Source organism: Pristis pectinata, chromosome 8 (genome assembly GCF_009764475.1).
Source record: "Pristis pectinata isolate sPriPec2 chromosome 8, sPriPec2.1.pri, whole genome shotgun sequence".
Lineage (NCBI taxonomy): Eukaryota > Metazoa > Chordata > Chondrichthyes > Rhinopristiformes > Pristidae > Pristis > Pristis pectinata.
The window spans coordinates 13,637,014-13,653,617 of record NC_067412.1 but is presented as its reverse complement, the minus strand read 5'-3'; the positions used below and the strand labels follow the sequence as shown (position 1 = coordinate 13,653,617).

The window sequence follows — 16,604 nt, the reverse complement described above, 5'->3', positions numbered from 1 at the left end:
TTGGGTGAAAATTATGTTTGATATTGCTTCCGTGCAGCACCATGGACCATATTACTACATTAAAGGTGCTACCTAAATGCAAGTATCTGTTGGAAAAACTTGTCTTCTGCTAGGGAAACCTGAGTCAACACATGAATGACTTTGATATCTTCCTCTTACAGGTCGGGAAATGGGAAAATGGTAGCCTGGCCCTGAAATATCCTGTGTGGCCAAGATTTAATTCCTATGCAGATGGCGAGGCAGATGACAGCCACCTAAGTGTTGTAACGTTGGAAGAAACCCCCTTTGTTATTGTGGAAGATGTGGATAAACTAACTGGAACATGTGCAAGAAGCAATGTCCCATGCAGGAAAAATATCAAGGCTTTGTGAGTACAATCAATGTTCATTTTCATTGTTCCCATTTGCTCTTTTTGCACCATGAGAACTAATCGCTGTTACCATGGTGTGTTTTACTGAAACTTCACAACTGGCATTTTTAGGATCAATTCCCAATATTCTCAAATGCTTCACATCCAATAAAATGGGAAGCATGTAGTTAAACTATTTGTGCATACCAAACTATGTTTAAACATTTCAAAAGTGCCATATGCTTCAAAGCCAACTCCTTTCTGTTCAGCTTTTCCTGCATATTTTGCATTTGATTCAGACTTTCACCATCTGCAGTTTTTTTCTGTTTGTTTTAAATCATTCTAGTCTGGAAATTAGATCCATTAGTGCCCATTTCTCATATGTGAATTATGCATATAGGTGATTTAACCTGGGTTAGATCGCACTGATGATCATTGCACCTATTGGGAAACTGGCCCAGCTACTTCTGTGTGAAGTTCACCTTTGTGCATCCAAACTTCTTCCAGGGTCAGCCATTGTGCCTAATGATGTCACTATTCATGCATCACTTTTCTTCTCCTGTACATTGCAGACATTGGAGCTATTGGTATTGAAAAGTTACAGAAAAAAACTGGAAGCACATCATGCTGGGATTAACAATGAGACATCAATTAATGGGTCTCCATTCTGACATCTATGCCTCATACATTGCATCTGTGAGCCTCAGTTTTCAGTGCAGAGGATATTTGAAACCTCATTGCTGGTTGTTCGAGCATTGATTGCAGCCTTCTTATTTTAGAGTCAAGGCTGTAATCTCTGCCTAATTGTTTGTCCCACACCTCACTGTGATGTGGGATCATTTAGGGCACAGGACTTCTTCAGGGCAGATGATCTTGTGATGCCACATACAGGAGTTTGCCTTGAGCACCCCTCCACTTCCCTGTGTTTTCCCTCAGCTACTTTCTAGGCTTTTATGCAGCTCTTCTGTGGTTGCTATGGGAGGAGTTCTGTTAAGGTCTGACATTCTTCCCAGTGATCAGCATAGCAAAGGTTCAGTAATCAAGAACTTTTCATGCAGTTCCATTGGGAATCACACAGGTCACATTTGAGCTCATGATAAGTGTAAATTTCTTGGCCAATTCGTGATATTTAGCCAGAGATCCAAATGGTCATCAGTGCTGTGAACAGCACATATTTAGCGCACCAAAAAAGAGTGCAATCCATTTCTAGTGATCTCTGCTTGAAAAGGAGGATTGTTTATTCATTCTCGCATTGTAAACTATCAATTGCATAAAATTACACAGTTTTTCAGCACAGAAATGCCCATTCAGCTTAACACATTGGTGTTTATGCTGTGCCGAAGCCTGCTTCCCACTTTGATTCATCTCGCCTATCAGTAGATCCTTCTATTCCTTCCCTGTCTTAAATGCATTCACGCTGATTTCCTCAGTCAGCAGCACATTGCCATATTGTGCTCCACTGATTCACACTGCTCCTTCTTCTGTGTACTGTGACCTTTCTAGAGTGTTCACGAGTGAATTTGCCAGTAAAGCCCATACTCTATGTCTATGGATAAAAAAACATGTTTCCAAGTGTGGATAATGCAAAACTAGAGGTTTTCAATGTTAGAGAGTGGTGACAAAATGGTACTCTACCACAGGGAGTAATTGAACAAAGGGGAGTAGGACCAGGAATAAGCTTATCCAATCTTTGAACCTGCTCTGCCATCCAATACAATCATGGCTGATCCTCGATCTCAATATCATATTCCCACTCTTGCCCCTGTTTAAAAATACATTTGGAGGAATCTAGAGAAGCAGGTGACAGGGAAGGGTATAGAGGACAATGGTGATAGAATAAAAGAAGGAATCTGGAAAAGATGCTTGCATGAACAGGTTGGAGTAAGTGGCCTGTTTCTGTGTTGTATTTTTCATGTCATTCTGTTTTCAGTGACTGTTGACATGTTTGCTCAAGTGAAGAATGAGAAGAATTTTACAGTGTTATAAATTAGTTAATCTGCTCATAAAAACAAATGCCCTGTTCAGCTGGATTTAATGTTATATTTTAAAATAATGCAAATCCTAATTATAAATAGCCAGTTCCATAACTTATATCACAGTACTTTGTGTCCTGATGGCAATCTATTATAAGCACTAGTCCCAAAAGTGAAAGTGGATCTATTTATGACACTGTGATTAATTTTGTGCATTTCTACAAAGCCTTGAGGGAAAATCTTGCCTGTACACAATAACCAGTGGCACAGAAGCAGGGCATTGATTTGGTGATCTATTGCAAGGTAAAGATACAAATAAATGGAGCTTGATTGTTCTTAATAAGGCCAAATATGGGCTTGAATTTCTAACTCAGCTTAGATATATTAGGGCAGAGGGATAAGTAATGAATCAAAAGATGGATCCAGGGCTAGGTGTAAATGGGAATATTAGAATCAAAATGAGACTGAGGTTACAGTCTGAAATGTTGAATTCATTGCTGAGTCTGGAAGTCTGTCATCATCAGGAGCTTCAATGAAGCAGGATAAGAGGGCTGAAGGCAGATTGTGCAATTAAGGTGACAGGCAAATAAAACCAGAGTCATGCTTACAAAGTAAACAGTTTTCTGTAAACTGGTCACTCCATCTCTGTTTGTCTGCCCCTTGTAAAAGTGACAGCAATGTGCGTGGTGAATATGGCATCACAGCTGTCAAACTTACCTGGTTCACTAATGTCCATCAGGGAAGGAGTTCTGTCATTTTTCATTATACGTGGCTCCAGTCAATGTGGTTAACTTCAAACTGCCTCCTCAGTTCAGGGGCAATAGGGAAAGACAATAAATGACGGAAATATCAGCAATGTCCACACCCTCTCTATCGATTCTTTTGAAATAGTTAAATTGAGAAGTGTGTAAGCAAGTTGCTGTTTCAGCTAGAGAGGATTTTGGAGGCTTGGAAAATTGCAGTGTAGAGTTACATCCTTTGTGGCTGAATGGAAAGGGAATGTGACCAGGGGGGATCATTGAGGAGTAGTAATGAAAGGGCTGGGCCTGCTGGAATGCTGAAAGGTGAAGTGAGAAGAAGATCTGTTTGATGATAGACTAGAGGTGTTGGAAATGGCAGAGCCTGATCTCTTGTACATGGAGGCTGTTGACGTGGAAAGTCCTGGGAGAGAGGGAAAGAGCAGAAGTGTTGAAAATGGAATGGGCGTGATTGGGAGCCTTGTCAGTTATGGTAGAGGAGAATCCTAAGCCGAAGCCAAAGGAAGGCATAAGAGATGTAATAAAAGGTGGGATCACCAGAACAGGCATGATCAAGATAGCATACCTGAGGCAAAGGAATAAAGTCCTTACAGGAGGTGGGTTGGGAGGAAATGTAGCCAAAGTAATTGATGGAGTTCGTAGACTTAAGGTGAATATGGTTTGATACAACCCCCACTTACTTTCACCCTGGACCCATCTTTTGCTTGTTACCCCTTTACCTCGACATAATGCGACTTACTTAAAAAGTCAAGCCCATGAATGGCTTTAATAAGAACAATTTAGCTTGGTCTATTTATATCTTTACCTTGCAATAGATCACCAAAATCAAATGTCCCCAGAAATGAAGATGTAATAGTTGTGGAAAGGAAGAGTATGAGATGGACCATGTGAAGACAAGAGAAGGGGTGAAATTGAAAGCAAAGTTATGGTAAGAGCAGAAAACAACATTGATGCAAACATCAACAACATACATTGAATCTTGGGAAGAAGGTGACTTTCTCTTTCACAGAATGCAAACCTTTTAGTGAAGATCGTATTTCAGGGATCTTTCAGTAGATGAGAAACAGTGACCAGGCACATATGATATAAGAGTTTACCATTGGCTATAAATGAACATTTATATCCAGTGATATTCTATGAACATCACATTTATGAATGATTATATTGATCTTAACTTCGCAACTGTGCTGAAAGCTTTAATTAACAAGAGAAGTCACAAATAGAGGTCTAGCATTAATTTTATCATTTAGAAGCTTATCTCACATATATTAAAGAACTCTCATTTGCAAGTTACCTGTTTCTTTTAAAACACTGAATACCCCTTCACTAAACTAGTAGAGAGAAACATTGATCTTGTAATATGTATTCACACATTTTGAGGGCCAGGGTAATTAACCTGAAATGTAATTGTTTAACCGTTTTAGACAGTAAGGACAGATTCCATGTTCCTGTAACAGAGATTAATTTGCTGTTATTACCTCATTGCTTTGACAGCAATTCCACTGACAAGGGGCTCTATGTGAAGAAATGCTGCAAAGGATTTTGCATTGATATTCTGAAGAAACTTGCAAAGGCTGTGAAATTCACATATGACCTGTACCTGGTGTCAAACGGGAAGCATGGCAAAAAAATCAACGGTGTATGGAATGGAATGGTTGGTGATGTAAGTCACTTTAGGTAATAAACAGTGGCAAGCAGTTGCTTAACTTTAGGTTGAGAATCTGTCAGCAGACAAAAGCCATCCGCGCCCCAAAGCCCACCCCCAGAAACAAATGAGAACTGCACAGGCTGCGTTTTAATGCATTACATCCTTTTCTTTGTTGTTGTCTGCACTGCCTCCAGGTGATGTATCAACGAGCAGAGATGGCTGTTGGCTCACTGACTATTAACGAAGAGAGGTCGGAAGTTGTGGATTTCTCAGTGCCCTTTGTGGAAACAGGAATCAGTGTTATGGTATCTCGGAGCAATGGCACAGTTTCACCCTCTGCATTTTTAGGTAAATGTTTTGAGATGTCTTACCTATATTATTCATTCCTTTGTCTATCTGATCATCCTTTCTTTAATATTTGCTCACAAATGTTTAGATTTCAACATTTAATATAATGCAAGGTTCACACTCCAATCCTACACTAAATCCAAGTAAATGTAAATGCAATAGCTTCTATGTAATTTAAACAACTTCTTAATATAAACTGTTGTATTTTCAGCATAGAAGTTCAATACTTGTTTCCACTGCAATGACATAAATTCATCTGCCCCACTACAAAGTCCACAAGATGTTTTGGTTGGCAAACTCTCTTAGATCTGTTTGTCACTGTTGTTATTCATTATGGCATGGTTGAGCTGAGGTGTTTTTGTTCTACAGAGGGGTTGTAGTGGAGCCACTGTTAGCTCATCATTGACTTCTCGTGTACGTTTTCCACAGTCTTGCTCAGATGGTGCCTGGTCCTGTGACAACGTCTTCCTCAGTCATCACCTTGGAAGATCTAGATTTTGACAGCTTTCTCTTGTCTTTATTCTTTCTTGCCTGTTGTCTTGGGTAGTTCATAAACTTCACTTAGATGGGGCAGGAATTCGCTTAAGTTGTTGATAGATTGAAGGAAGCATTGGATCACAACCACATCTGTCAGGCGTGACATTTCCTTCACTGCCTTCAACTTTGTTGAATCTAGTTTGGGGCCCCTCAGTGATATCCACGTGATCTACCATAGTTTTACAAGTTGCACCTCAACTGCCATTCTCTGCACCTGTTCATTAAAGCTCTCACCTTTCTGTCATGGTCCATCTCTACCTCTGGTGCAGTCTGTCCTCTAGTGACAGAGCACCCCTTGGCATAGTTTTTATGGCAGCGGATCCTTCAATTGCATAATCCAGCTTTTGACAGAGCACTTCAGGTGCAGAACTAATCCCAAAAGGCATACTCAGCCACTAATATTTCCCAAAAGGTGTACTGAAAGTTGTTAGAAACATACTCCCACTGTCGAGCTCTACATGCCAAAATCCATTCTTGGCATTCAGCAAGCTCTGCTCAAACCTGGCAGGATATCTTCCATTGAGTTAATCAGATAATGGTTCCTCTTTAGTACCTTATGCAGACCAGCCAGGTCCTCAGCTTGTCTGACTTATGCAGACACACCATAGGGCCGAAGTGTCTACTGCTGTGATGAGCTCTGCCTCCAACAGCTTTTCAAATTCAGTTTTCAGTTTCTTTTTGAGAGCTACAGGAACATGTCTTAGTGGATATACTATCATCTGCTCACCCTCATGTAACTCGTGCTGGGACTTTCCCTCCAGCTTTCCAGTCCCTTCAAACACAGCTGCAAGTTCATTCAGCAGCTGCATCCTGTTGAGTGTAGAGCTTCTGTGTGCAGCAGCCTGCTCTCTCATCAAGTTCTCTATCTATACAGTTACTCGTTCTATTTACTCGTCTTCACGCACTTGACATTGCACTTCTTTCTATTCTCTGCATATTTCACCTTCAGCTGCATTTTCCCAGTGGGTATTGCAGTCATGTGGTTGTACATTCTGAGCACTTCTTTTCATACAATCATAGAATCGTAGAACAGTACAGCGCAATACAGGCCCTTCGGCCCACAATGTTGTGCCGACCTTTAATCCTCACCTAAGACACATATCCCTCTATTTTAAATTCCTCCATATGCTTATCTAGCAATCTCTTGAATTTTCCTCCACCACCGCCCCAGGCAGCGCATTCCATGCCCTAACCATTCTCTGGGTAGAAAACCTTCCTCTGATATCTCCCTTGAACTTCCTCTGATATCCACTCATTACTTTAAAGCCATGCCCTCTTGTACTGAGTATTGGTGCCCTGGGAAAGAGGTGCTGGCTGTCCACTCTATCTATTCCTCTTAATATTTTGTCTCTTCAAGATTCCTTGCAGACTCCTTTGGAATGATGTCACATGTTACATCACTGTCTACCCAGAACTGTACATCTTTTCCTTCTACTTCCATAACAACAAAGACCTGTGTGGGGAACCTTGCCCTCTTCTTCTCAATCTAGGTTCAGAGTCATGATGCTGGAAACTCGAAATAAAACAGAAAGTCCTAGAAGTCTGTAGCAGGTCACATAGCACTGTTGGAAAGAGAAGCAGAGTTTCAGATCAGACACCCCTTGTCAGAACTGGGAAAGAGAGACGAAAAGGTAGTTTTAAGTTGCAGAGAAGGTGGTGGAGGGATGGATAATGTATATGGAATATCTGTGATAAGTGAAGCCAGGTTACCATGGGAATGGATTGTAGGGATTGCTTGTTCAAATGGGTTAATGTGGGCAGTTTTGTGGGCAGCAGAAACAAAATGTGATGTGTTCGCAGCAGGGCTATGGGACATGCCCTGCTATTAGGAACAGAAGCGCTCTGGCCTCAGCAGAGGTGTCCACTTTGTACTGAATTCTTACTGTGAGTTCATCATTCTCTCTTTCTCACATGTCTCATAGGAACTTTAGTGAGCTTGTTTATTGTTCTTTGTGGCATTCTTCCCCATAAACTGGGCACTTCTCAATCTGCTATTCATGCTTTTTGCCACAGTATTTGCATACCTTACACTGTCACTGTTCTTTCTTTTTGTGCTTCAGTATGACTACATGAACAGAATTCTGTTGTCTGCTATCCAATTCATCAACTCTAGCTTTTCTCATCTCCGAGATATAGATTTGACACTCTTTGTCAGGTGTAAGCCTCAGCAGAAGCTCACTCAATCCTGCATCTCCAATTTCACTTGCAATCCTGTCGCAGATCAATGAGTCCCTCAGATCTCTGAAGTTACAGTTTGCAGCCAGTATGTGTCAAATGTCTTCCCGTTCACCTGATATCTCCTATAAAGCTTCAACCTGTCCACCTTCTCATTGCATGGAGTGTTGCAGTATTTCGCAAAGGCTTTGAGAAATTCTCCCAGTGTCTAATTGGTAGACATGATTGTTCAGTAAAGTTCTCTGGCTTGGTGACTAACTAGATACACCTTCAATCTTCTCCATGGATTGTCACCTTGTCGTGGTGGAGAAGCTTGTGTGGTCCTGAGATCCCGAGAGCGATGCCGTCTGGAGCTATGCTCCTGGTAGGGTCACCCATGGCGGTAAGGTCGATGGTGAGGTCCCTGACAAAGAACAATCCAACCAAGACCCTAACGGTGGAACAGGCTGACGAAGTTACTTGAACTCAATGGCTGTGAAGGCGGATGAAGGCTGCAACAAATCCATCAGCTCCAGTCGTCGTGGTTTCCATGCCATTGGAATCAGTTGGTTGATTTGTGAAGTACCGTGTGCTTTTTGTAGTGCAACATCAAGTACACGTTAAGCAAATACACGCACAGGCGTCTTTGCTCTGTGGGCTACTTAAGCCACTTGAGAGCCCATAAATAGATCAACGGAACGAAGACTATCATCCTCGATCTCGAGGGATAGCCACGATGACAACACCTTCAATGCTACCTACACTTTTGTATTCTCCATTATTATTCATTGTCAATTGGATACAGAGAGAAAATCCCTACTTCCATTGCTTCCACTCATTGAGATTACTTGCCTCAAAGTCCATTTGCTGAGGCGACTTTATCTGCTCCATCCTCCCACAGGTCAATGGGATACCAGTTAATGGAAGAAAACTAGACCTATGTTAACCAAACACTATTGCAATGATATTTGGTCACTGGATCCCTTCCAGCAGATGAAAACAAAATCTGTCTCTTGCCCCATACAAATAGTGTTTTTCCATGTTCCAGACAAACAACATTTAAATACAATTTGATGAAACCTCTACTTGGTACCATGTTGTAGCTTATTTTCCCTATCACATTCAGTTTTTTTCTTGGTAAGTTGTGTTATAAGATACTGTCGAGCTTGCAATATGTTTGTCCTCCATCATGGCATAATATCCTGACTTCTGACCTCAAAATGCTTTAGGCTTACAATTGTTGCATTACTCTGAGGTGGCATTAGATAGCTATACATCCCTTATGGTCTCACTCCCAAGAATGAACGTCCTAGATTAACTATTGTGATAGCAATGTTTGTGTAGAACAGGAACACTACTATGGGCCCTATCACTTGAATGGCTTGTTTCTGTGTTGTATATCTAATTCTGTCAGCAGCAACTAAAAACAGAGAATGTTGTAAATATTCAGCAGGTCAGACAGCATCTGTGGAGAGAGGAAGAGAGTTAACATTTCAGGTCAATGATCTTCCATCAGAATGAGGAAAAATTAGTTGCAGAGGAGGGGGAGATATGGAGATTAGAATGTCTGTGAAAGGATGGAGACCTAGACAATAAAAGACACAAGTGGTGTTGGCGATTGCTGGGAGAGGGTAATGGAGGCTTCCTAATTGCTGCCGATCTGTCACGAAAAAGTATAAATAGGAGATGAATGAAAACAGAAGAGAGAGAAAAAGAAAGGAAAGAGGAGGATAAAATAGACATTGTTCAGCCATTACATGGGCTGCCAGCGTTGCTGAATTATTGTCCCAGTTATCCAACAGCCCTCATGAATAAAGTGATACGATGATTTAATTGGCAAGATGCTCTGCACTGTAAAACACGACAAAGATTTTTAGCATCCTCTTGGGACTCTTTTCCTTCCTAAAACAGCTACCAACCACCTTTAAAATGATTTTATTGTCTAATTTTTAGCATAATTTCTTCTTTCCTGCTGTGACTAATATATATATATATATATATATATATATATATACACACACACACACACACACACACACACACACACACATACATATATATATATAAAAAACAGGTTTGGGGGAGGATGTGGGCAAACAGACTGAATATTGGCAATGGGGAGTTAATGATCATGGTCTATGTGTTAAAAGTCATAAATTTAATGAAGGTTGTCTTATCACAGATCCATGTTGTGAGTGCGTGGTCAAACCCACCTCCGATATCACATTATTTCCATTTGCCCAGAGCAATCAGTTACAGAGAATGTGGGATTATGTGTTTTAAAAGTGATGAGCGGGTGGTTTTGTTGGCATAGCACATTCCCAGCTCTGCACCTTATCCATCATATGTAACCTGAGAGGTGATTAATGCACTTTGAAATCTAGGGCATGTTTTACATTTACGAAACCATTTTGTTTTAAGGTAATTTTTAAATCCCACAGCTTTAGTTTGGAAAGAAAAAGGTTTGTAAAGTAATGGAAAATCAAATTAAAAATAGTAATATATCAGTTGTGAGAGAAACACCTCTCATGCTTCAGAAAGCCTAGCCTGAAGGACCCCTGAAAGTGCCGTACTCCTTCAGTACAGGACTGAAATGTCAGCCTGGATTTTTGTGCTCACATCTCTGAAGAGAGACTTGAATTCACAACCTGCTGATTAAGAAGGAAGATTGCTACCCACTGTCAAAGTTGAGACTTTATTTGATTGGAGTGTGAATGTGAATTCACAGTGTGGGACACAAAATAACTTTCAAGGAGGGGCTAATGGTTTATTAATTGTTAAAAGGAGTTTTCATGTAGTGGCATTTTACTAGGAATTATTGTTCATTTCCTAATGGTTAGGTTGGAGGTTGGAGGCAATGGAAGCACAAAAACATAAAAGCTGAGGCCACCTTGCTCTTCTCCCCAGGACCCTTGGGTATATTTATTAACTACACTGTGTTAGTAATGACTTGAAAGTATCAGGGTGTAGAATTTAATCCATCATTCAATTGCATACCAATGTAGATTCACCCAAAAATCAGAGCCTAAAAGTAGAAAAATCAGAAACTGTGGCAACTTCTCCTAATAAATACAGGGTAATTGCTCCAGTAAGATACATTGGATGGAGTATAGTTACATAAAATCTCATGCATTGAATCAGTGGCAATCATTTACAGCAGTCTGATCATGGAGCTTAATTGACAGGGGAATTACCCAATCATCTCCACTCTAATTGGCTTTGGTGTTGTCATTGTATGTAGCTTTGTGCAAATGAGGACATTTATATGAGAACAGAGGAAAATAAATTTAGTTTGTATGAATTATTCAGAATAGTTTGCTGCCTATAATCTATCCCAAACTGGTAAGTCAATATTTTTTCAATGGAATGCTGCCATTGAAATTTTGTATAATTCTCCCCTTCTAACATTGTTGGACCTGTCTCCTTTATGGATAATGTATTGAATGTTTTTTTTTCCTTCTACTTTCCAGAACCCTTCAGTGCGGCGGTGTGGGTCATGATGTTCGTAACACTCCTTATCGTATCTGCCATAGCAGTGTTTGCGTTTGAGTACTTTAGCCCAGTTGGGTACAACAGAAACTTAGCAAAAGGAAGAGGTAAACATTTAGTCCTGCTTGGACTTATTTTCTCTGCAGAACTTGAACAAATGTAGGCATTCCTTTGTCTCACTATATATCAGGCTACATTGTATGTTACATGTTCAGTGTTGATTCATACATTTTTGGGTGGTATTGGAAGGTGATGACAATGATCCATCCTTAGCAGAGGACTTGGGTTGGGTAATGAAGGTTATAGAAATAAAGACATGAGGTTTGTCTTTTACTACACAGGTTTAGGTGTGCTTTTGTTTCAATAATATAAAATCATTCAGTTCAGCAATCATTACAGCATAGAAAGAAGCAATCTGGCCTATCAACTCTGTACTGGAGTAATCCAGTCAATCCCATTTTCTTACTCTGTCCATTTAGGGTTTCAAATGTTTTACCTTCAGATATTTCCATTTTGAAAGTTACAATTTAATCTCTATCCACCACACTTTCAGGGAGTGCATTGCAGATCATATCTGCTTGCTGCACAAAAAGTTATTACCCACAATACTGGAGCATTTGTCAGTGACTTTTAATCTGTATTGTTTGGTCTTTGACTTCTCCTCTATTTTCTTCTATTTATCTTATCTAAATCCATCATGATTTTGTACACCTCTATCATATCTCCTCTCAACCTTCTCTTCTCCAAGGATAACCATTCTCTTGTATGTTCTTGTAACTGAAATCATTCATCCCTGGTGCCAGACTACTAAATGTTCTGTAACATGAACCAAACAACCTTAAACAGCCTATTTAATGTAGCAACCATGGCTTAGTTGGTAGCCCTCTCACCTCTGAATAAGGATTCAAACCTTTCTCCAGAAATTTGAGCACAAAGTCTTGGATGGTGCTCCAGTGCCAGTGTCAAAGAGGTCTCGAGAGCCAGAAGTGTCCATCTATTCGATGTAATGTTAAACTTTGTCACTGTTGGATGTGAAAGATCCCTTGGCAGTATTTTGAAAAAGAATAGTGGAGTTCTGCCTGGGACTTTGTTAATTATACTATATCTAAAACTTTTTATTTTAACTAAAATAGATTATCCACTGCTATCTATGAGAACTTTAAAGTAGCTGCTGTCTTTCTAACAATACAGTAGTAGCTACACTTCAAACATATGTGATTGGCTGTAAGGTACTTTGCAATATTTCTGAGGTGTAAATGGACCAAAATTTCCCTTACTTGATTAAAGTGAAGGAAAGCTTTTGTGTGAGGTGCTGGGACACTGAAACTGCTTTATTTATTTTGTCAGTACTGCTGAAAACGTTATTAAAACATAGTACAGGCTGTGACTTCCAAATCTCAAATGGTGTGTCTTTTTCAGGGGCTGTCAAGCATTATTCTGAATCATTTGTTACAATATACCAAAGTCAAATTGGCCCCATGTTGTCTTATACCTCAAGCTGCCATCTGCTTAGTCATAAAATATGTATACTTCAGCGAAAGGCATCTTGTTAAAGGGACTATCTGTGCTCCAGAAAGAAACACCCTTATAAGGATTTGCTGTTGCTGAAATAAAAAGACAAGTTTCTTTAAAATGGTGGAATGTTATATCATCTAAAGTATTGGACCCTCTTATTGGAAACCTGGATACAAAGAAAATCTTTTGTTGCTTAGATTGTGTTTTCCTTGTGAGTTATTGAGATTCCTGTCAGCAGCATGTTACATTGCACATAAATCTATGTGAATCTTTCTTCAAGCATAAAGTTTTCATTCTTTCACCTTTTTTATAAGATAGAAACACCATGGCTTCACGAACTCACAGCATATCCTTGATCTTCCTGCAGTCAATGTGAGCCTAAGTAGATTTAATTGTCTGAATGTAAGACCACCCGTGCCAAAGTGCACTTCAAAGAAAAACAGTTGTGCATTTATATAGCAGCTTCCATATTTTAGAGCTTCCCAAACTGCTTTGCAGCCAAAAGACTTCAATGCTGCTTCCTGCCTGATGGTTTTTTTTTCTCTCTGTGCTTCTTTCAAGAGTGGGTAGTAATAAAAGACTTAAGAGAGTTTCAATAGAAGGAAGGGTGTAGATGATACCAGAGAGAACTGTGCTGATAGAAGCAAGGGAGAACTGATTGTGGCAGGCAATAATGGAGTGCTGCCTTGTCAGTGCACGAAAGGCATTTCTTCCAAGATGTAAAGGCATTAGGAGAAAATATGCTTCCTAATCTTTAGTAGAGATTAGAGTGAAACCAGAGTTCTTCTTGCCAGTTGCAGTTGCCTACGTGGGTTGAAAAAGCTACATTCCAGTTTGATGCTTTGTTTGTTATCATGAAGATTTTTAAATTCATTTGTGCATTTATTGTCCAATGCTGTTTGCTCTTGAGAAAGGGTTGGTGAACTGCCTTTTTGAACCATCACAGTTTACTGAGTGAAGTGGCTCCCACAATGTATTGGGGTTGGAAGTTCTAGGATTTTGACCCATCTATGGCAAAGGAAGAGAAATACATAGATTGATCCAATCTTTTCTGCTTTTCTTTACTACTTTCCTCCTGCTGTTTCTTTCTTTCTATTTTTAAGTTTTATGACTCTTCTGCACTTTAAAGGTTACCTTCAATCTCTTCAGTTCTGATGAAGGGTTCCAGACCTGAAACGTTTACTGCTTCTTTTTCTACAGATGCTGTCTGACCTCCTGAGTTTTTCTGGCATCTTCTGTTGTTATTTCAGATTTCCAGCACCTGCCCTTGTTTTTTATCTTCATTTCCATGCTGTTCAGCTGTCATTTATGTAGTGTTTTTGACTGAATTGGATACCCTGTCATTTCACTGCCAGTGATTTATCTTTGTTATTGAGGCAAATCTAATGCTGATTTCCACCTTGAAGCATTTGGAGATTTATCTGTTTTAACACTGAGAAAACAAAGAAATGTTTCTCCCAGCCATTAATCACTGACACTAACCAAATATGGTTGTCTCAAAATTCAGGTTATATACTTATTAAGAAACTGTTATGGATTGCAGTGAAAACTTGGTTTGATAATACTTCCACTCAAAATAATAACACCTGAACACTAGTTTTAAAGTGATGACTTACAAGATTAAAATAGTGACGAAAAGGGGCTCCCTGTGGATAATCCAATATATCTCTCTGTGACTGTACCTCAGTGTAGAGCCATTCCTTTAAATGTAATGATGGAGGATTCTAGGAGTACCATCTGAGGAAACATATTGGAGCCAATGTTATTCTGATCTCTGGTGAAAGGCTGCTTCATTCAAGAAACTAGGTGTTTGGATAGATTAATTTGGAAATTCCTGTTCTTGCTTAGCACATGTTCTTATATGTTGTTCTTTATTCACAGCTCCACATGGCCCCTCCTTTACAATAGGCAAAGCAATTTGGCTGCTTTGGGGCTTAGTTTTCAACAACTCTGTGCCTGTCCAGAATCCGAGGGGAACGACGAGTAAAATAATTGTCTCCGTATGGGCCTTCTTTGCTGTAATATTCCTCGCAAGCTACACTGCCAATTTGGCTGCCTTCATGATTCAGGAAGAGTTCGTTGACCAAGTGACTGGGCTCAGTGACAAAAAGGTAATTTCTCCGAAAGCATAATAACAGCTAATTAGTTTGGTAATACACCGAAAATGCTAGAGGAACTCAGCAGGTCAGGCAGCATCTATGGAGGAAAATAAACTGTTGACACTTTGGGTCGAGGCCCATTGGTTTGGTAATTGGTTTGGCTTATTATTGTTATCACATGTACCGAGATACAGTGAATAGCTTTTGTTTGTATGCCATCTGGACAGATCATTTCATACATAAGTACATCGAACTTATACATAACTACATTTCAGAATACTCTGACTGTAAAGTGCATTGTGATATTTCTGAGCTCATGGAAGGTGCAAATTTTTTCCTCGGAGACACAAGAGACTGTAGATGCTGGAATCTGGAGCAACAAACAATCTGCTGGAGGAACTCAGCGGGTCAAGCAGCATCTGCGGGGGAAAGATATTGTCAACATTTCGGGTCAAAACCCTCCATCAGGACTAAATTTTTCCTTATTTGATTAAAGAGAAGGCAACCTCTTCTCTTAAGGGATTGGAACACTGAAAGTTACATATTTTGCCAGTACTGATGAAAACCTTATCAAAATATTGTATAACCTGTGATTTCCAAACGATATTTTTCATCCATTGTTCTGAAGCTCTCTACTGAAAGGAACTCAACAACCATTGATTGGAAAAACATTCTCTCCAATGTCTTTGAACAGCTCGTATATTCAAACAAATGGAAATGTTCTGTAAAGCAAAACATAGTCTGGAAGTTGAAGGAGAAAGTGATATCATGAGAACCCAAAATGATGTAATATGTGACTTTGAAAAAACAAACTCCTGATGGAGATTGGACCAGAAGCGTATGGCATACTGACAAATCTCCTGCCACAAAACACAAAAGATACCTTATTCGGAGATATACAGAAACTGGAAGATAAACTTAATCCAAAGCCGACAAAAATACCTGAAAGGTATAGTTGAGGACACAGACCCAGAGTCAAGATGAGACAATGAGTGATTACATCATTTCATTAAAGAACTTATCCATGTCTTGCAATGTTGGTACTTTTCCAGATCATGCCTTATGTGATAGGTTTATGTGTGGAATGGAGGATGAAAGAATTCCTTCAAAGATCATGAGCAGAGAAAACTTACCTTCAAACCTGCATTTCAAATTGCTGTGTACATGGAAATGGCATCCAAAATAGCTAGAAAATGTTCTCCACCACAACCAAACTGTTGTAGCTGCAGTACACAGTTGGAGAGTCATAATAAAGTCCAAAGCTACAAGACCGAGTCTGAAGTATACTGGTGAGACCAGTCCAATGAGTTGCTACTGTTGCAATGACCATCACTAACCAAAGTTTTCTTAGTTGTCATACAAACATCACATTTTGATTTTCTTCAGCTCTACCTCTATGATTATAGTTATATATCTATTTATTTACCTACTTGCAAATTATTCATGAAATCATTACAGTCCCGAGTCTGATATTTCTCTCAAAGGAAGACAGGAGTCCACCCATCCAAAACCGGACTTGCCTAATCCTGAAGGCAAGTTTTATAAATTTTCAGCTAAATGAAGCCATTTGTCTGCATAGCAATTGATTGCCTCTAGGATCAATTACTATTGTTTGAGATACATCTGGGATCATTTCAAGGGCCTCATGGAACTCCCATGTGCTCTCAAAGGCGTCCTAAGTAGAATTTCCTGGAGTAGCCTGGGACATCCCTCAGATTTGTCCCACTGAAATGT

General features: G+C 39.7%; 1 protein-coding gene across 1 annotated transcript in view; it reads left to right on the top strand.

Annotated features, from left to right (window-relative positions):
• Positions 1 to 16,604, top strand: part of grin2aa (glutamate receptor, ionotropic, N-methyl D-aspartate 2A, a) — a 196,888-nt gene that overhangs the window by 127,807 nt on the left and 52,477 nt on the right. The window contains exons 6-10 of the mRNA XM_052022037.1: positions 162 to 367; positions 4,575 to 4,743; positions 4,923 to 5,076; positions 11,238 to 11,363; positions 14,653 to 14,882. Coding sequence (XP_051877997.1) covers positions 162 to 367; positions 4,575 to 4,743; positions 4,923 to 5,076; positions 11,238 to 11,363; positions 14,653 to 14,882 — 885 coding nt within the window. The remainder of the gene's footprint in view (positions 1 to 161; positions 368 to 4,574; positions 4,744 to 4,922; positions 5,077 to 11,237; positions 11,364 to 14,652; positions 14,883 to 16,604) is intronic.